The sequence below is a fragment of the Zeus faber genome (genome assembly GCF_960531495.2).
Source record: "Zeus faber genome assembly, chromosome: 8".
Classification (NCBI taxonomy): domain Eukaryota; kingdom Metazoa; phylum Chordata; class Actinopteri; order Zeiformes; family Zeidae; genus Zeus; species Zeus faber.
Genome location: NC_137195.1, coordinates 12,448,624 through 12,468,257, shown reverse-complemented (window position 1 = coordinate 12,468,257; position 19,634 = coordinate 12,448,624). Strand labels below are relative to the sequence as shown.

The 19,634-nt window shown below is 43.5% G+C and overlaps 4 protein-coding genes across 6 annotated transcripts; 2 read left to right on the top strand and 2 right to left on the bottom strand.

Annotated features, from left to right (window-relative positions):
* Positions 1 to 816: 816 nt before the first annotated feature.
* On the top strand, positions 817 to 6,672 carry LOC307233776 (peroxisomal carnitine O-octanoyltransferase-like). 3 transcript variants are annotated; one of them, XM_080005194.1, is made up of 17 exons: positions 817 to 943; positions 1,083 to 1,247; positions 1,562 to 1,686; positions 2,091 to 2,272; positions 2,379 to 2,503; positions 2,594 to 2,702; positions 2,803 to 2,896; positions 2,993 to 3,118; positions 3,264 to 3,365; positions 3,558 to 3,641; positions 3,910 to 4,017; positions 4,254 to 4,384; positions 4,574 to 4,697; positions 5,054 to 5,132; positions 5,584 to 5,677; positions 6,048 to 6,167; positions 6,536 to 6,672. In XM_080005194.1, the coding sequence occupies exons 1-17, from the start codon at positions 823 to 825 to the stop codon at positions 6,654 to 6,656; spliced, it is 2,010 nt and encodes a 669-aa protein (XP_079861320.1). In that variant the 5' UTR covers positions 817 to 822; the 3' UTR covers positions 6,657 to 6,672. The 3 variants fall into 3 exon arrangements, with proteins under 3 accessions (XP_079861320.1, XP_079861321.1, XP_079861322.1); XM_080005196.1 differs by having other exon boundaries at positions 891 to 982; XM_080005195.1 differs by lacking the exon at positions 6,048 to 6,167 and having other exon boundaries at positions 6,536 to 6,668.
* Positions 6,673 to 7,191: 519 nt separating this feature from the next.
* acbd7 (acyl-CoA binding domain containing 7) lies at positions 7,192 to 8,798 on the bottom strand. Its single transcript, XM_080005197.1, has 4 exons — positions 8,617 to 8,798; positions 7,790 to 7,907; positions 7,599 to 7,661; positions 7,192 to 7,328 (listed from the first exon to the last, which is right to left on the bottom strand). Exons 1-4 carry the CDS (start codon positions 8,626 to 8,628, stop codon positions 7,255 to 7,257), a joined length of 267 nt encoding a protein of 88 aa, XP_079861323.1. The 5' UTR covers positions 8,629 to 8,798; the 3' UTR covers positions 7,192 to 7,254.
* A 513-nt stretch (positions 8,799 to 9,311) lies between these two features.
* rpp38 (ribonuclease P/MRP 38 subunit) lies at positions 9,312 to 12,662 on the top strand. The gene is made up of 2 exons (XM_080005617.1): positions 9,312 to 9,397; positions 9,791 to 12,662. The coding sequence occupies exon 2, from the start codon at positions 9,797 to 9,799 to the stop codon at positions 10,661 to 10,663; it is 867 nt and encodes a 288-aa protein (XP_079861743.1). The 5' UTR covers positions 9,312 to 9,397; positions 9,791 to 9,796; the 3' UTR covers positions 10,664 to 12,662.
* Positions 12,663 to 13,632: 970 nt separating this feature from the next.
* nmt2 (N-myristoyltransferase 2) lies at positions 13,633 to 19,336 on the bottom strand (the record flags this gene model as incomplete). The annotated part of the gene is made up of 13 exons (XM_080004730.1): positions 19,206 to 19,336; positions 18,627 to 18,744; positions 18,376 to 18,517; positions 17,789 to 17,907; positions 17,583 to 17,674; positions 17,366 to 17,482; positions 17,036 to 17,206; positions 16,825 to 16,933; positions 15,590 to 15,760; positions 14,814 to 14,981; positions 14,359 to 14,496; positions 13,906 to 13,948; positions 13,633 to 13,646 (listed from the first exon to the last, which is right to left on the bottom strand). Exons 1-13 carry the CDS (start codon positions 19,316 to 19,318, stop codon positions 13,633 to 13,635), a joined length of 1,515 nt encoding a protein of 504 aa, XP_079860856.1. The 5' UTR covers positions 19,319 to 19,336.
* Positions 19,337 to 19,634: the final 298 nt, after the last annotated feature.

Below are 19,634 nucleotides of genomic sequence, written 5' to 3'. Positions count from 1 at the left end.
TCCCAGTGGTTTGTACCTACCAAAAGTGGTCCAAGAAAGGACAACCGGTAATCTGCGACAGGGTTATGGACACCCACAGGCTCCTGATGTGCATGGGGAGTGAAGTCTAGGCCGTCTGCTCCGATCCCACAGAAGAGCAACTGTAGCACAAATTACTGAAAAAGTTAATGCTGCTTTGATAGAAAGGTGTCAGAACACACAGTGCATCACAGCTCGCTGCGTATAGGGCTGCGTAGCCGCAGAACCGTCAGAGTGTCCAAGCTGACCTCTGTGCACCTACAATGGGCATGTGAGTGTTAGAACTGGACCATGGAGCAATGGAAGAAGGTTGCCTGGTCTGATGAATCACATTTTCTTTTACATCATGTGGATGCCAGGGTGCGTGTGCATCGTTTATCTGGGGAAGAGATGGCACCAGGATGCATTATTGGTAGAAGACAAGAGATCTTGTGGGGTCCATGCCTCGATGGGTCAGAGCTGTCTTGGCGGCATGAGGGGGAGCTACAGAATATGAGGCAGGTCCTGTTAATGGTTTTATGCAAACTTGCACAATTTCCTATTTTTGACAGAGCATGTATTTTTGGTGTGTGGTTTATTGTGTATTCTTTTTTTTAATTTTTTTTAATTATTGTTACTTTATTACATTGCCTATTGTTTTTATGTTTTAACACTGCACTTTCCCTGGGATTAAACAGAGTATCTATCTATCTATCTATCTATCTATCTAATCATGAGGTAGTAGTAATCATGACCTAGCCCTGACATAGTAAATGCTGACGTCACTTGTAAGCCCCACCCATGTGCCAAGGATATATTTCGCGCATGCGCATTGCTGTTTCGTGTTTGGCGTCGGAGGTAAACTACACTTTTGCGTCTCTGGGACTCGGACCGGACTTCTCATACCGCCGTCAACATCCATCCCCGGGCAGCTCTGGCGTGAGAGGTGAAGCCATTTAATCATTAGATGTACATTTGCTAACAGGTCTGCCGCGTCTTCTGAGCGCTTGCGTTTGACATGGTTCAAATGCCGCGTCATGTCAGCGTGTAAGTTAAACTATCCGGTTTCTCTCGATCTCTCCCAGCGCCCCGAGGTAAAAAAAACAAAAAAAAACCAAACAAACAAAAAAAACAAATGGCAAACGAAGCGGCGGGGTCCCTGTCCGAGCGGACCTTCCAGTATCAAGAGCGCCTGCCTGCCCTCCCCGTGCCGTCCCTGGAGGTCAGCCTCTCCAAGTACCTGGACGCAGGTGGGACAGCAGCCCCTCACACCCCGGAAGTACTGACTGACGTTCAACCAAAACACTGCTGTTAGCTAGCAAGGGTCAGGTGCGAGATGTCAACAGTTTGCGCTCAATTGAAGTTTTGCACAAGGTTCAGAATACTGACCAAACTCCGTGTAAATAAGCGAACAAATGGATGGAAATGATCTCCATGTGGTGAGGGGTCGGAACATTGTGCAAAATTAAAGAGAAATCGTGGCCTTAGACAGGTGATGTCTGTAATGATGTTGCTGCTGAAGTGATGACTACTTGTTGTGAAACCCTCTGTCTTGTGTTTTCAGTGCGTCCCTTCGCCTCAGACCAAGAATACCGGGCCACGGTGGAAACTGTCAGGAAATTTAAGGAAGGCATCGGTCCAGTTCTGCAAGAGAAATTATTGCAGAGGGCCAGAGAAAAGAGAAACTGGGTCAGTGTGATACTGGACCGTGGGTGCACCGTGATGAGGCTTTTTGTTTGTTTGCTTTTGGTGTCTGTACCCCCGTTGTGTTTCTGTTAAGTGTTAAAACAGTGTTTCTAAAGGACAACAGTAAAATAAGTGTTGTCTTTTAGGAATGTTAGTATGCATTTTGAACATTCCCATCAGTGTTTGTGTCCTAAGTTTTTATTATTTTTGCTTTATTCTGGAAAGTCAACATTAAGATATTTTGTTTTTGGTGGTATGACATCAAGTTTAAAAATTTCAATTACAAATCACTTGTCGTCAAGACGGAACCATTCTGTGACGTTAGCTGTGGGCGTGTCATTGCTGCTGTGGGATCTTCAGTGTGATGTAGATTTGACTTGTCTGTCTGTGTGGTGTTTATTTCCCAGCTGGAGGAGTGGTGGCTGGACACTGCCTACCTGGAGGCCCGTATCCCCTCTCAGCTGAATGTGAATTTTGGAGGCCCGGCTCCATATCTGGAGCACTGCTGGCCTGCCAGAGAAGGGACTCAGCTGCAGAGGACCAGTGTGGGAATGTGGCACACGCTGCAATACTGGGACCTGATTCGCACGTACGACACACACACACAGAAAAGTTTTCTGGGCTGTGTTACATAGTGTCACAACTGATATTTATTACATGTTGTATTTTTTCCAACTTTTCTCTGTGTGTTTTAGGGAGAGGCTGGCTCCTCAGAAGGCAGGTAACATAGCCTTGGACATGGACCAGTTCAGAATGCTGTTCTGCACCTGCAAAGTACCAGGAACGTACAAGGACACCATCCTAAACTACTTTAAGACTGGTAGAATGCACTTTTATTACTCTTTTGTCCTCATCCTTGTATCTCTTGTCTTTCTTTATAAACACACTTAGACACCTCGTGTCCCCACAGAGAGCGAGGGTCCCTGCCCCTCCCATGTGGTGGTAATGTGCCGTGGACGGATATTCTCATTTGACACACTGTGTGATGGCCAAATCCTGACTCCTCCAGAGCTGCTCAGGTAATTAAGACAAATATCACTAAAATAGAAACTAAAAACAACTTTTACATAGTTTGTCATATTCATTAATTTGTGTTTGTACATATATATTTCTGTGTAGGCAGCTGAGCTATGTGAAGGAGCGCTGTGAGAGCGAGCCAGAGGGGGATGGAGTCGCTGCCCTCACCTCAGAGGCGAGGACGTGTTGGGCCAAGGTGAGGGTGTAGGAGAATATAGATTATGAAATTATGAATTTCGTTCCATTCTGTAAGGCGGAACTAACATCTCCTCTCTGTCCACCTTCTGTCCAGGCCAGAGACTATCTGATAAGCATTGATCCAGCTAATAAGACCATCTTGGAGATCATCCAGAGCAGCCTGTTTGTCTTGTCGCTGGATGATGCAAAACCCTACGCCACGCCAGAAAACTACACGCCGGTACTGCATGAAAATATTTAAATTTTTTGTACTACTTTATGTAAAGAAATACAGAAATAACAGCTGGTACATTTCTATTGAAATCCATGTATGACCTGTGTGACCTTATTTATATATTATTTATATTTTTTTTATCTCAACCAAGATGACCCTGGAAGCTCTCACTGGAGACCCGACCATCCGTTGGGGAGACAAATCTTACAACTGTATTTCATTCTCAGACGGCACTTTTGCATGTAACTGTGATGTGAGATTTCACCTTTCATCTGCTTCGTCATTACAGACTTAAATATAACGCAAGATACACCTACAGTACTATCTTCTCAAAGCTATGTGTTGCATGATAAAACATTATTAAAAGCAAATGTAGCTAAATCACAACATATCCTTTAATTTATTTTCCATAAATATACCTTTTAACACAGTATTTGTCTTGCAGCATGCGGCGTATGATGGCATGGTGGTATTGACATTTCATTATTATGTGGACCAGAAACTCAAAGCTACAGAAGGTGAATGGCAGGTAAACACAACCACTACCACAGTTATAGATAATAGTTACATTTATTTTGGGACTTTTCTTTTCAGATGGATGTATATGGCTAAGGTGGTCGTGTATATGGCTAAAAGTGGGTCGTCTGGTATTTGGAGGATTGCTGATTCGATCCCTGGCTCCTCCTCCTGGTAGCATGTTGAAGTGTCCTTGAGCAAAACACTTAACCCGCAACTGCTGCAAGTGGCATATTGCGCCTCAGCGCAATATGAAATAAAGTTTTACCGTGTGTTTACAGGGTTTGGACACTGTCAGAGCCATGTCTCCTCCTCAGGAGCTGGTGTTTACTGTGGACACCAGAGTCAGAAATGACATTAGCGATGCTAAAAAACAATACACAGAGATGGTGAGACCACATGAACCACACAGAAAATAACAAATGTATCCAAAATACTATTATAATAATAATAATAATTATTATTATTATTATTATTAATAATAATAATAATAATAATAATAATAATAATAATAATAATAATAATAATTAATAATTAATTATTTTTTTTCAGGCACAAGACAAGCGAATTGATCTCCAAACGGTTTTATATAAACTGCTATGACTCTCTCTATTTGTTTTTACAGACACAGGACCTACAGGTTGTGTGTTATGCCTTCACCTCCTTTGGAAAAGACGCCATTAAACAGAGGAAACTGCATCCTGACACATTTGTTCAGCTGGCGATGCAGTTAGCCTACTACAGAATGCATGGAAGGTACAGTGGACAAAATGAATAGATATGAATTTGGACCAGGAAGTACTACAGTATATTGCTCACTGTGACGAACGTCATTTGTATAAAGTCAAGTATGATATACACTACATTGATATCGTATTTTGATTATCATGATACTCGGGTTTCCACCTCGTCCTGCTGGAGACTGATCCTCTTCCTTCTACTCAGACCAGGAAATTGTTATGAGACGGCGACAACTCGCAGGTTCTACCACGGGCGTACGGAGACCATGCGGCCCTGCACCCAGGAGGCTGTCAGCTGGTGTCAGGCCATGCTGGACCCCACGTGCAGTGTGAGATGTGACTATATATGATGTATACGTATGTAATTATGATGTGTTTAGTGAATCTTCTGAGTCAACACATTAATTAGATCGGTCTCCTTCAGGTCTTACTTTTAAAATTAGCAGAGAAGGAGATTCACATATTGTTGCAATTCATTCGGTACATCCAGTAATGAATGTGTGAAGATCGGAAAAACTGGAAAGAAGATTGGGAACTGAAGTAGACTGATACATACGCTTAAAGGTTTCGATGCTTTTGATATGTATTCTAGTTAAATGTGGAAAGAAAATGTTGCTTGAACCCCAAAGGTAAAGACGTTGAAGCGGCAGAACACATTTTGACTTCTCAATTACTCTGCATTCAGGATGACATTAGGAGGAAAGCGCTGCTTGGTGCCTTCAACAAGCACAACACGCTTATGGATGAAGCCCAGAATGGACAAGGTCATTATTTTATTTTATTTTTTTATGTTTTTGTGTTGAGCAGAAGCTCGGGGGCTATAACAGGTTGTCTGGCAATGAGGAGATGTCTTTGGTGGATAAAGAGTGTTGAGGTGCCCTCGAGCAAGTCGCCTAACCCATCCCGACGAGCTGGTTGGGTGATGGGGTTGTATGTACAGTATGAGTGGTCGAATGAGAGGCACTGCTAAAATGTTTTAGTGGTGATAGTGGCTCGAAAAGTAGCCATAGAAGTGCTTAATAAATGCAGTCCATTAAATATTCCCCCTCATTGTTAAAAAGAGGAAGGACAACCAGCCTACGAGAGCTGTCACCAATCAAATGTCTCTCTCCCTCTCAAATGGCCTTCAATCTTCTCCTCGTCTATATTTTTCTATTGCAATAGAGAAATTTGATTCAACTCATTTTCTGTATTACTTCATGACGTGCTCCCCAGGTGTTGACAGACATCTTCTTGGCCTGTTTCTGATCACAAAGGAGGAGGGTCTTCCTACCCCAGACCTCTTCACAGACCCCTTCTATGCCAAGAGGTAAACCCTCTTGACATTTCAGCCTCACATTGAAAATTCAGTCATGTCAGCACGGTAGACTGCATGAACAGAAAGGAGGTTAGTCTATGTGAAATTAAATTGCGCTGGAACCAGGTTGAATAAAATAGCCAAGTGCACGTTGCAGCTTTTTCATAGTCTGGGCAGATAACGCTTGTAATCCAGAAGAGTCAGACCATGTGGATGGAAGTCAAATAGGAACTGAATTTAACGGGACATTTAACAGTCGAGGGTTGGCCATCTGAATTTTAACGTTGTGTCTTTACAATGAGATCTCTAAAAAGAAAAAAACATCCAGTTTTTACGTGACTACATATTTACTTGTGTAATGTTGGGCTTTATTTCTCTGCAGCGGTGGGGGCGGGAACTTTGTGTTGTCCACCAGTCTTACTGGCTATACCACAGTTGTGGGTGCAGGTGTTCCCATGGTGCACCATGGCTATGGCTTCTTCTACCACATCAGAGATGAGAGGTACCTGCCCAGAGACGGTGGAGTTCAAAACCACCAAATTCAGGACCCCTTCTCCTCTTTCTCTGGTCTCACCCATGCAGTCATATTCTCTCCTAGTCTCTAAATGAATAAGTACATGTTCAACAACCTCATTCAATCTAAGAGAAAAAGACAGCTGGTCATGCAGAGAAAAAACATTCTGACATACCTGAGCATAATTCTTCTAAATGAATGTTACTTTTTGTTATTTGCCCCACAAGGTGAGTGGTGTTTACCCTTTAACGTTGAGCTATAAACACACACAAGGATAGAATAGGCCTGATGGATTCATGTTGTAAGTCTTTACCCTTTCCAGGCATTTTAAGCACCTTTCAGTTTCCCCCGTTTAGGATTGTTGCGTGCATCACAGCATGGAGGTCCGACCCACAGACGGACGCTGAGTCGCTCTTTGAAAGACTCGGTGCCTCCCTTCATGATGTTCTCCGTCTGGCCACCACATCTCAGCTCTAACTACCTCTGCACGGGGATTGTAGCTCAGGAGGTAGAGCTGGTCGTCTTGTAATCTAAAGGTTGCTGGTTGGATCCCAGGCTCCTCCTGCTAGCATGCTGTAGTGTCCTTGAGCAAGACACTTAACCCCTAATTGCTCCTGATGGCTGCGTCCATCAGTGTTTGAATAATTGTAAGTCGCTTTGGATAAAAGCGTCTGCTAAATGTAATGTAATGTTCTACTCAATGAAAACGTACCTCATTTTTACATGGATTTTAAGTTTACACAACCGCCTGTGACTCAGCCCACATTATGAGGTTTACTTTCACACCAGCCATTATTCTTTTTAACACGGGTATCAAAACTGTTAAATATTTTTTTCTGGACTGTTGTTCATGAGTTGATTGCTCCGCCCACTAGTATGAAGATGAAAATAGGAAGGAGAAATTTATTTTAATCATTTTTTTTATTTTCCTAGGCTTTTAAGTCCTAAAAATCTTTAAAGCCTGGAACTAACCAAAGACATCAAAATCAAATGGAACATCAAAAGCTGCATAGGTATTGTTCAGAGAACATCGATGGAAGATTTATGTAAAGCAACTACGTGCATTATGAAAATGTTACATCCCATATTTCTGGATGATTTCCTTTGCAAGTGTAATGTAGGCTGACATGGCTTTTTCCTTTGACATTCCTGAAAGAATGTGTAAATGAAGACAATTCAAAATTAAGAAAAATACACTTTGTGCCTATTAAATATCAGATTCAACGCAAACTCCTCTTTTAACTACAAATGGTCTAAAATTACTGCAACGAGTATTGGTACTTTATAAGAGATATAGAACAGAGAAATCTACAGATAAGCAAATACAGCAATTGCAGTTATACTAATTGAGTGTGTCAAAATAAAAACCTTCAATTCACCCATTCTCCAAACTGCAATGGTTAGTGCTGCTTTGTTTACCTTTCCTTGTGTTCCATGCCTCCCACTTTGCTTTTCCTTTCATGTCTAACATTCCAGGTTTATCTTGTAAACAGAAGAGAAAAGAACAGAGGCATGAAATTTGGCAACAATGAATTATGGTGTTCATCTTTGGTCATTTTTGTAACCCCCCACCTTTTTTTTTTTTTTTTTAATTGAAAAATATAGCCTACCAATGTTATTATCGCCAATCATTGCCTGCTTATAAAGGCCGTATATATCTAACAGCTCCTGGTCTGTAGGCCTCGTCTTCACCTTTTTCACATCATCTGCTATCTTCTCAAATTCTACCTTAAAAGGGAAAGCAAAATACACAAATCAATAGAACCGTTGATACATATATCTGCATAACATATATGTATCTGCATATATGTTAAAAATGTAATGTTGGAGGATGGAGAGGGGGCAGCACTGTGCAGTGTGCATGAGAAATCCGAGCAGTTTACAAGAATGAATGGATGAAAACAATAGGCCTTTATTCATGACGGAGTTCTGGATATTTGTGTTCCCTTGGTTGATCCCATTCATAAAGGCACGTAACTGGGCCACAGCAAAATAGATAATTATGGGCTCTAGTCCACCCTGGAGAATTGAAAAAAACAACAAAAAACCAAGGGCTAGTTTTGGTTGCTGTGAGATCTGGTGTTGGTATTCAGTGCATGTGTGAAATTCAGATCTACTTGCATATTCCTCAAACAAAATCCTCGTAATCCCTCCCTCTAAAGTACGCGGCCACCATCACAATTCATGTATTCCATTGTTAGGCAGTGCAAATGAAAAAAAGTTCCTGTTCAGGTCTTGAGCCTATTTACTAATGCATGTACAGGACTGCCAATACAGGCCTAAATCAACAGATTCATGCGAAGGGCAGGATGGATGTACTTTAAATAGTGCGCATACCAAAGTGACGTGCGATGGCACATTTACAGTTGCCCATTTGTCAGTGACGTCATACAATTACGAGCGATTTGCAAAATTAAATGTGTAGCGTGTAAATTACCTGCTGAGACATGGTGCCGGGTACAGTAGTGCAGCTCAGCGCTTCGGTCCAGGCTTGAAGTGACACCGCTTGCACCGCGGCTTAAGGCGCAGCGCACGGATCGATGGAGAAGGGGGCGGGGCCCGTGTGTTCTCCGAGGGAGCTGGTTGGCTGGTTGTCTCCGGGCACCGACCAATGGCCGTACTGCGTACTACACCCACGAAATAACGTCTCCTGCGTCCATCTTCCTCCGTCTATTAATCTGTATCCTGCAGAAATGTGCAGTCACACTACTCGGCACCATTTTGTTATTCAGGAGAATAGTGGCATTCGCATCATATGCGTGGAAGTAAACCCAACGAGGTAAACAAAGCTGTGACGTAAACACTGGGTAGTCCCTAGCCCGGACACAGGACCCCGACGACGTCATCGGATGACGTCAGCAAAGTCCTGTGTCGGGGCTAAGGGGGGGGGGGTCCCCACTAGGGTTTACGTGCACCCCCCTCCCCCACTTCGTGCTTAATTTATCAATTATTTTTAAATCTGTTCGTCCCGGGGCAGCGTCGGGGAAAACCTCCTTCGGTGTCGTATGAATACAACAAAACAAAGCAAACAAGCAGCCTCCTCCTCCTCCTCCTCCTCCTCCTCCTCCTCCTCCCCCAGCTTCAATATCCCAACCTTCACGCTGTCAATAAAGTTTAGGGGATTCAAACAAGATGGCGGCGCCCAGCGGACACGTCGTGTTGTTGATGCGCTGAACACGCCAGCGCCGCGAGGAGCCGATAGAAGACAGTTACAACTTGTGAGCGTTCTTCACATGGCGGTCGGGTGATGTCGAAGTATATTTTCCTTGTAACTCGAGCTGTTTGTAGCCTATTCAGCGACGCCATCACATGATAGGCGATGTTTTTAGGTGGCGAGGCTGAAAGTGTGTAGTCCGTTGTCATCTCTATAATATTGCGTAACGTGCTCCCGCACCTTGTTTTCTGCATACCCTGACTACAATATACAAAGAAGTGCGGGTGGTGTCATAATAATAGATGTGAACCTAATAAACTGATGAGCCTCTGATCCTCTTCCGTATGTTGGTACCTTGCGTGGTTGATAAACGTCATTGGAAGTTGCTGACCAATCCTCCTGTCTTAATTAAAGAGGGAGTCTTTACTACTGAACATCTTTTTCTTTGTCGTTTTAGGTAAGTATGGCCACCCCTGGCAAGTCAGGCAAGAAAGAGGCGAAAAGGCATATTCCAGTGAAAGCCTCCCTCAACACGCCTTTCAACCTACAGTGGACACCCATTCGCCAGAGAGACCTCCACCACATACAGAACACGCTGAGATCCAAGCTGGCTCGCGTGGGATTGAAGAAGATGGAGGCCAAAAGGCCTCGCAAGTGGAAAAGAAAGAAGCCCGAGGAACCCCCCAAAGAATGCGTTTCCGCGGCGGTGATCCCCGAGACTCAAGAGCAGGGTCCCCCTAAGCACGGTTGGACGGATGCGGGAGCCCGAAGGCAGCTCGCAGTCGGCATCAATGAGGTGACGAAGGCCCTGGAAAGAAATGAGCTCAGACTGGCGCTCGTGTGCAAGTCCGTCAGACCTCAACACATGACTGACCACCTGATGGCGCTGAGCTCCACAAGGCAGGTGCCGGCCTGTCAGGTGGCGCAGCTCAGCAGTCTCGTGTCAGAACCGCTGGGATTAAGAAGCGTTTTGGCGCTGGGATTCCGGACCTGTCCTACGACTGACGGGGATGTTTTTTCTGAAATTGTTGATGCCATTACACCCAGAGTGCCTCCCCTCAGTATCCCCTGGCTCCAGGCTATACAGCCTCGTGTAACACCAATGGAACTACTGGACGTGGAGAAGGAAGCCGGTGATAGGAAGGGCCAGAAAAGGAAATTAGATGAAGTAACTAGTGAGATCACTCAGTCTGATGCCACAGAATCGGTCTCTTGCACTCTGCAACCACTCAAAGTAAAGAAAGTTATTCCTAACCCTTTGAAAAATAGGGCACGCAAGAAAAATAACCTTAAGGGCTCTGTAAAGTGTCAGAAAAAGTCCAAAAGTTAAGTCTTGTATCTTCATTTACACTTTTTTTTAAGTGCAAGACATCATTTGATCACACTGCTACCACATAGTTTGAATCTAGTTTCCCAGCTTCAGTAAAACTGACTTATGTTTAATGTTTTCCTTTTTGTATTTTCATAATTCAGTTTTCAGGAGATGTAAAGGAAATGTACCGATTCGGAGTGATGATGTTTTGCCTTGTTCAGAAAAAGCACAACACTCATGTTCCTTTTTAAAGTCAATTTATTCGATCAAATATCCATGCTGGTATAAGAGTGTTTGCCGAAACAGAATCATTCTTTGCATGGGGTCATGTCTTAACGATGCTGGTACAAGCTCTGGAGCTTTTTTCCACAGCATTTAATGGACTTGAATAAAAATATTCTTCATTTAGAGGAAGCTGCGTGTCATTTGATACAAGCTGGAGCTTTTTCACAGCATTTAATGGACTTGAATAAAAATATTCTTCATTTAGAGAAAGCTGCATGTCATTTCAAAACTAGCTTCCACCCTCCTCCACCAATTGTCTTTCGAAGAACTATTTCAAATAAGGCAGATATGTCAGGTTGAGTTGTCAGGGAAGGGTGTGGCTTGAAATATCAATTCTAGAATTATCACTGCAGCAAAACTGAAACATGCGCCTAATTCATACAAGTAGCTGCAGGAATACATATCCACGAGGCATCCTGTTGACAAAAAAACTCTTACCGCTTATGAATGTGGTCCAATATTTTTTGACAACTTTTAATAAAAAAAAACAAAACATTAACCCTAAAGCATAACCTGTAGTATGTTTAATGAACTTCTTCCTTCCTTTTCACGCTATAAAGGGATAAGAACAGACATTTCATACCAAAGAGTAGAGAATTGTACAACTGATGCAGTAGCATTGACTTTTTGTTTTGCAGAGCCACGTCAACATCAATAAAGCCAGACAGGCAGAGGAGGCAAAAATAAAAGAAAATGTATTTCCACCCATCAAATGTAAATTTGAATTGAAACATTGTTGGACCTTTGAGTGTTCCAATACATCTGGACACCCGTTCTCGATCAGCTCCATCAGAGAGCGACTTCAACAAATCTCGGCTGCTCCATCTTTGAGAATGTTTTGGTCTAAAGATCTGCAGGCTGGTGAATTTAATACAAAGAGCAGTCTCATGCCCCATACAACTTAAATCGTTATGTTTGCTCATTTGTCTGGAAATGTTACGGAAATACTGAAAAACGTGACAATACATGACAGAATTTATGTCGTAAAACAAGGTACAATCATGGACAGAGGTGTTTGGGAAACCTTGCGCAAGTAGTTGCACAACAAGAGAAATTTACTTTTCTAAGGCATGCAGAATTGAACAAAAACTGTCAATGCTTCTGGGGCTGTTCTAATCTTTAATTTATAAGCAATTGGTTGCCAACTTTAAATGAATACTTATTTATTCAAATATTGTGGCCCTAGTTCAAGAATGCTTTGAATCTAATGCCCAATTATGTATTTTATTAATTGATCTGCCAGAAGAGGCCTCTTTGGCCTCTTCTATCAAGTTGACTGATAAAACATTTTCATATGATGGAGACTCACACATACACACGCACCTTGGAGATTATAATCGGCAAAATCCTTTAGGCCACCAGCAGTTTAACTAGAGCAGCAAGAGATCTGCTGCTCAAGGGAACTAGTGCAGCTTTCCAACTAAAATTTTAAAACTGGGCATAAGTTGTAAGCCAGTTGTCACAAGCACACATAATTAAAATAAATTTCTACTTAGATGAGTTAACAATTGAGAGCTTTCACTTTTTTCATATTGAAAAGTTTACCTGACTCCTTGCTATGAACCATTCTGCAGTCAGTTACTTCACCTAAATCTTACCATGGCTGAATGGCTATCAGGCTTGCATTTGTTTTTAACCCACACCATGGTGATGACGGTCCTGTCTATGCATGCCATGTTTGCTGCCTTTGCCTTACATTGAACCCATTAAGAGAGCTTTAACTCTAAACCAGACTAGCATCTACATTTTCTGACATTACAACCCCTCTGGGCTGAGAGCCTTGCTGGACACAGACTTAGGTGCACAGTAATACAACTTCTATTAAAAAAAAAAAAAAAAAAAAAAAAAAAAAAAATTCAGCCTGACGACAGGTTTCTAACATTAAGTATTCAAATTCCTTATAAAACAAAAAGGTGGAGGTAAAGGCCATCCTTTAAGAAATTGGAGCTATCTGGACTTTTAAGGAGCCTCTTGTTTTTATATTGAACTTAAAACTTGTGCTTTGTTAATGCAATACATTCTTCATCAAAACCAACCTGCTTCTAAAAGGACTATATAAACTCCAAAAGTCAATTACATCTACACTATGTCTGAGGAAAATGCTTTGGAACAGTCCTTCCAACCCCTTAAACCCACACCACAGGAATAAATATGATCTGGCATTAAATGTACAGGTATATTTAACAGAAACATGTATCAATGCACCAATTAGATGAGTCTTTCCTTTAAGATGTCTCTGGCGTGCATTTGTGTCATTTGTCAGTCAATGTGTGTGTACATGCTTAGAGATACCTTGAAATTGTTGTTTTTTTGTCTTTTTCCTTCTACACTTTGTCACACTGGGAGGAAAATGTTTCCGTGTCGGCTACCGTCGGAACGAAATCTGGCGAGTATTTCTCGCTGCAAGGAGTCATTTTTTTTCTGGTCACCTGTGTGCCTTGTGCGGTAGAGAAACTTTTAAACACTCTCGCTCTTTAAACTAGAAGCAATGGGACCGATGAGATGACCAGCTTCGTACAATTCAAACATGATTGCCGTTGCAGAAGAGTCATTTTGATAGATCACACAGACATTGTTTGAAAGAGATTGCAATAGCTGCCAGTTAAATCTTTTTTTAGGAAAATGTATAATTCGATATTCGTTGTAATAACACAGCTTTATACCTGCGTTGACATCAGTGAATTAAATTGACCTTGCAATCTCTAGTAACAATGCCCTATTGACAAGAAAAAGAATATCAAAATCACAATGTGGAGGTATCGTGTGATTCACACCATTATGTTAACCAATTTTGTGTGTAGGTGGTGTTTCTGTCTGTAGTACTGGACTGTAGGAGTATTTCAGGCATAGCATGACTTCACATTCAGGATTTGGATGATTTTAAGAGTTTTCGCCTCCAGGTGAAAACAAGAGAATGTTCTTGATGATACAAGCGGAGGGAGAGTTGCTTCAGTTAAAGCAAGTCTCCCACTCACCTGCCTGGTTTTTAGCGCAGTAGTTCTCATTGTCTAGCTCGGGCTACCAATATGTCCGGGAGCGGAAAAGCCCGAGACCACTGCCAAACACTTCATCAGGGAGTGTAGAAGCAGTAAACAGACCAGCTACTGAAGAACAAGGCCAACCTAAAACAGAGGGGACGCCGGGCATGGTCAGTGAACAAAATTAAGTTATTCACTTATATCATAAGAATGACAATTGGTTTTACTTGACAAAGTACATCTTCATGTACGAGGGATTTGACTTGGTATAACTATAAGATAAACAAAAAAGGCTGTTGCAGGGGTATATATACTATATATATATAGAATGTGGGTTTAAATAGAGCTGGTAAACATTACTGCACAGAATGAAATATGAATAAGAATAAATGTGTAAACAATAATCTGATGATCATGTCTCAGACGTACTGTCGACAAAGCAGCACTGACCTTATCGGGGTCCATAGGGGGACATTTCCAGTTGTAGAGGTAATACTGCAGGTTCCCATCTCCGATGCCAAACTTGAGCTTCTCCAGGAAAACTTTATTCTCCATCAGATCCAGAGCATTGAACACATCAAAGCCTTTCTGTTGAACACAGGATCGAACGTTTCTTTTAGAGATAATATCACGACGAGCACAGAGCACGTTGGTGAAATTCTCATTTTGATAAATGCCAAGTATTACATTTAAATGTGTCCTGTTTTTCTCTTATTTTTGTTTAACTGAACTGTCGTGTCAAGTGAATCTCCTCCAGTGAGCACGACATTATTTGATCACAAACTTAATATCCATTCAGCTGTGTGTGCTGGTGGAGGCATTATTATTGATGCCATCTATGACGCCAACTCAGCATGACAAGTTTATCACTGTCGCATGCCATGACTCCCTACAGGTAGAGTTACCATTTTGGCCAGGATCAGAGCATCATTCATTAGGTCCAGTAGTGGGGTTTGTGTATGAACACTGTAGAAGGAGTAAGCCGCCTTCAGGCTCCTGTGCAAAGGGTGGTGCATCACAGTAGAAGGCAGAGTATAGAAACTAGTGAAATCTGTCAGCACGCCGCCAGCACCCTGAGAAAAAACAGACATCAGTAAAACGTTATGAAATGTAATGATAAACATATATTTTAATACAGACAATATAGACAATATAATGGAAACATCTAATGAATAAGGAGAATTGCTAACGCAGCTTCATTAGTGAGTCTCATCAGGTTGACTGCCAATTAACAGTATGAGTCAGTGATAAGAGGTCTGACAATGCACTATGATGTGTGAGTCTTCAAAGCAATGTGAGCCAACTAACAAAGAGTTCCAAAGAGACCAAATAGCAGGTGCATCGACCACCAAAAACTGCATAATTATTTACTGTGTCAAGTGGAACAATCTCCAAAATCCTGACAGAATAATGCCCAACATGGACGAACTGCATCGGCAAAGGGGCTCAGGGGTCACAAGTGGAAGCGATATGGAGATAGACGCACACTTCACAGGACGGGGACGGCTTCAAACACGATCACAGAATGCTCCTTATTACGTCCTTGATATAATTCTATGTGTCCATTATTTTATCCACCCTCTATATGTACATACATATTTGCAAACAATGCACAGATTTGTACAAAAACACTCCAATAAATGACAAAAAAACAACAACAACCATGAGGCCCTTTATGTACCTCCACAACGAATGTGTCAATGATATTTTCCTGCGGCAGGAACCAGTGGGCCGCCTCCTCTTCTCCCATAGAGGGCGCCAGCTGGAAACGCCTCAGGTGTTTCTGTAGCAGTTCTGTCACTTGACCAATGTCGCGCCTCTCCATCGGCCTCAGGCCAGGGGTCTTTGTGCTCTAAAAGGGGGGGACAGAGCCAGACGCATTAGACTCAAGCTGTCTCATGTGTATACTAAATACTGACCTTTTTAGTAATGAGCGTATGTTGGTGATGCGCGGGTCAGCTTTGCAGCAACTTCTTTATCTTACGTCCGCCCTGCTTTTTGTAGGAAAAACTAAATTTCCAGCCTGCTATTACACAATTAAAGAAAACCTTTGCTCAGCTTTCAATTAAAGCCCACCTTTATGTCCCTGTGCCGCACAGTGCAACTCGAAGCCAGACAATATGCTCCCCAACCTGAACCAATTGCAAACCTAACAATAATAAAACGAAACCGGCCTCAGCTATCCTACAGATAGATCCTTTTTTTTGGACAACTTGCTTCCAAACACCTTGTGATGGCAAACTCCAGAAAATACAGACCATCATTTCATCATAATTTTTTTTTTTTTAATTAGAGGTTTAGGTCACAGGAAGTAGTTTTCTATGTACCAGATTACAGCCACCAATTTTGCATCATTTTATCATGTAACCTCTCCTTACGTGTATCCTGCTACTTATCAACCCTCTCAGTAGGCTACAGAATAAAGAGACCAACCAGTTTTGAGGGACGGCATTGTCAGGGAACTGGAGGAAAGACCTGCTGGTTTTCTGGGATGGCTTCCCAGTTCTGCACACATGGCATGCAATGCTGGATGTCCCTATCTCGTAGGTGCTTCACAGCCGTCACACATAGTGTAGAGGAAAACAGGTGACTGCAATCTCCTCCAACCGCCTCTCCAAGGTGCTCCAAACTATTGCTATTCTTTAACCTCCCGTCTCTTAACTTCAACTTTCAACTCTGCTCCTGTTCTCACAACTGATCCTCCACTGCATGCGTGCAAAGGCTGCTTAGCTCAAAATTTATTATCTGAAAGAAAACACCTTTCGTAGTCTATATTAACCTATATGGCCCATATTAATTGCAGATATTCTATAAATAAAATATGTTTTTGTATTCATAAACCTGCCCAAACTCAACCAACTGGATTTTGAGCCGCAAATATGAGTGAGCCCGCGCATCACTAGCGGTTGCGTTTACATCTGGTAGCCTGTAGAGCTTCATGGTTCTCTGCAGCGTCATGTTTCTGCTCAGGTGGGAGAACTTCACTTCCACAAGCTTCCTTGGGTTGAGAGAACGATGCCAATACCTGTACAGATAAAAACAACAAAATACAATTTTAAATGAATTGTCCGCATCAAGCTCAGTTTATGTACGACGAACCTTGTGTATTTAATATCCTGTGGTGTACCTGCACGTGGACACAGGTTTGGGCAGAACAATCCCCGCCGTGTAGACGGCCTGGAATATTCCTTCCAGGTTCACCCTCCGTGTGATCTCCCTGATCAAGACCGGAGCCACGCGCTTCGAACGCAGCTTCTTATGAACACACAGGAAGTTGATCTCCACCATCCTCTTCAGCCTGGACGCGCAAAGTGAAAGGGGAAATGTCGGCCGACAGAGTCAAAGGCTTTCAGGGGAGTTGTATTGATTGTCCCACTGCATGAAACGTGTGTGTGTGTGTGTATATATATGTGTGTGTGTGTGTTTTTATATATTGCATGTGCACTGCGTCTCTCACGTTTCATAGACATGTATGTCCGCAGGGATAGCGCTGATGAAACCAACAAGCTTCTTATTGGAGGACACTCTCACTCCACAGTGCCACTGGGGCAACCAACCTGGAGGACGCAGGGCCCTGGCAGGGAAACAAACAGGTTTTTTTGTCTAAAAAGATGCATCTTTTTAGAAAAATAATATTGTGGTGGATATGGGCAGTTGATCAAACCAAATCTTACCATTTAAGAAAGTTGGGAGAATAATCAAATCTAAACATGTTGTCATCGTCTTCCACGTAGTTTTCGTTTAACAAAGTGTACAACTCCTTCAGCTGAGAAAGGGGGAGAGAGGCACACAGTGATTTTTTTTATTTTTATATTTTGGTGATTTTTCAGAAATATTCTCTCCAATGTGAAATATTTGCACACGTAAATATTGCATTTACCACATCAGAATTGCTGAGGTCCAGGGTGTCCCACATGAACCCCTGCGGTAAGGAATACGGCTCCTGCCGGATGTTTTCTTTGTCGGCTTCGATCGCTCCATGGCTCGTCACCACCTCATCTGGATGAGAACAAATCAGTCGTCGGGCATTTTAAATCGGTTTTCCAACAATAATCACAACAACACTTTCATTTTGAGCAGCAATCTCCTTTCTCAAATTGGCATGCCGACAGGCCCACTCCCATCAGCGGTATCAAAGCAAAAGCTTCCGAGGGTCCAGCATTGGCAAGGTCAGTTATTTCACTCATCCTTCCGCCGGCACGGAAATGTGCCCCTCAACCCTCAAAGAGTTGCCATGGAAACAGTTCCATCCAGCGCCCCCGAGCTTGCCCACTGGGTACGACTAGAACGCCGCTGTAGCTCATAGCTAACATGTTTAAATACCGCTCTCAAGTACTGTCGCAGCTCGGTGTGATGAATGTCCTGTTAGCCGGTGCCGGTGCACACCAACAGAAGAAAATAACACCCCTATCCCGATGATGATGACAAACATGGATGCACTGTGTCCCGTGTTCCAGCTGCACGCACTTAGCTTGGGCACCGGCTGCGTGTCCCAGAACTGGTACTTGTGCTTGGCCGCCTCGTCGATGCTCTTAGCCGGACCCTGGCAGGACAGCAGCTCCATGGCCCTCTGGATGTCCTGCAGCTTCTGCATGGGCAAGCCGGGGTTCTACAGGGGGGGGGGAGAGGGGACAGGAGGGAGTGTTGACAAACAAACAAACAAACAAACAAAAAAACAACAAGCGGTCCACGGTGCTTCACGTTGGTGTCAGTCAGACCTTGATCTCCTGAGAGTCGGACGCAGAGTCGGACTTGGCTCCCCCGGAGCTCGCCTTCTCCTTCTTCCTCTTCTGCTTCTTCTTCTTCCTCTTGGCCCCGAGATCTCCCCCCGGACTCCTGGACACACAGTACAGCGCATATGTAGTACAGAACTGACCTAAACGCCATCGTCCTCATGTTTATCACACACCCTGAGATGAAGCCGCCTCATCACGAGCCTCCATAGCAACGGGTGACAGCTGAGCTAGCTGCTAGGCGGCTAACGGTCCGCGGCTAGCTGGCACCCTCATGTCGTAGCATGTTTGCTAACACTGGCTAATCTTCGTTCGGATCGCGGCGATAAGAAGACACGTGTCGCGGTAATGAGAAGATACTTCCGTAGATGTCCCCGCGCCCGGACCGAGAGGGGCCTTGCGGCGTGTTTCTACCGCGGTGTCAACATTAGCAGCAGCGGCGGCGGCGGCGGCGGCGGCAGCGCCGCCTCCTCCTCCTCCGCCTCCTCCGCCGCCTCCTCCTCAACCAGCACCAACACCCAGACACGAAGCCCTCAGCTCCGTCCTCAGCTCCGTCCTCCTCACCCCTGCAGGTGCTCGTTCTCCTCCTCGTTGTCCCCGTCTATTCCGCAGGTGTCCTGGTCGTCCAGCTCCAGGCTCTGCTGGCTGGCGGCGGACTCGCTGTCCTCCGCCATCATGGAAATGTTTTTTTTGTTTTTTTTGTTGTTTTTTTGTTTTGTTTTTTTAAAGGGGGAAACAGTCTGCAGCCGAGCGGCGCGGGGCAGCCGGAGCCAGGCTGGGGATGCAAAAAACAAAGAGGAGGACGATGGAAACAGCGGCGCCCAGCGCTGAGAGGCGGCACTGAAGATACTCCCAGATCCGCCTCCGACTCAGTCATAATAATCTGACTTCATGCACAATGACAGACACAAAAGATGGATTAAGATGAAACTAACGGGTAAACATCGATGTATGGATTGCATCTGATGGTTTAGCAAAGGAGTCATTTTAATG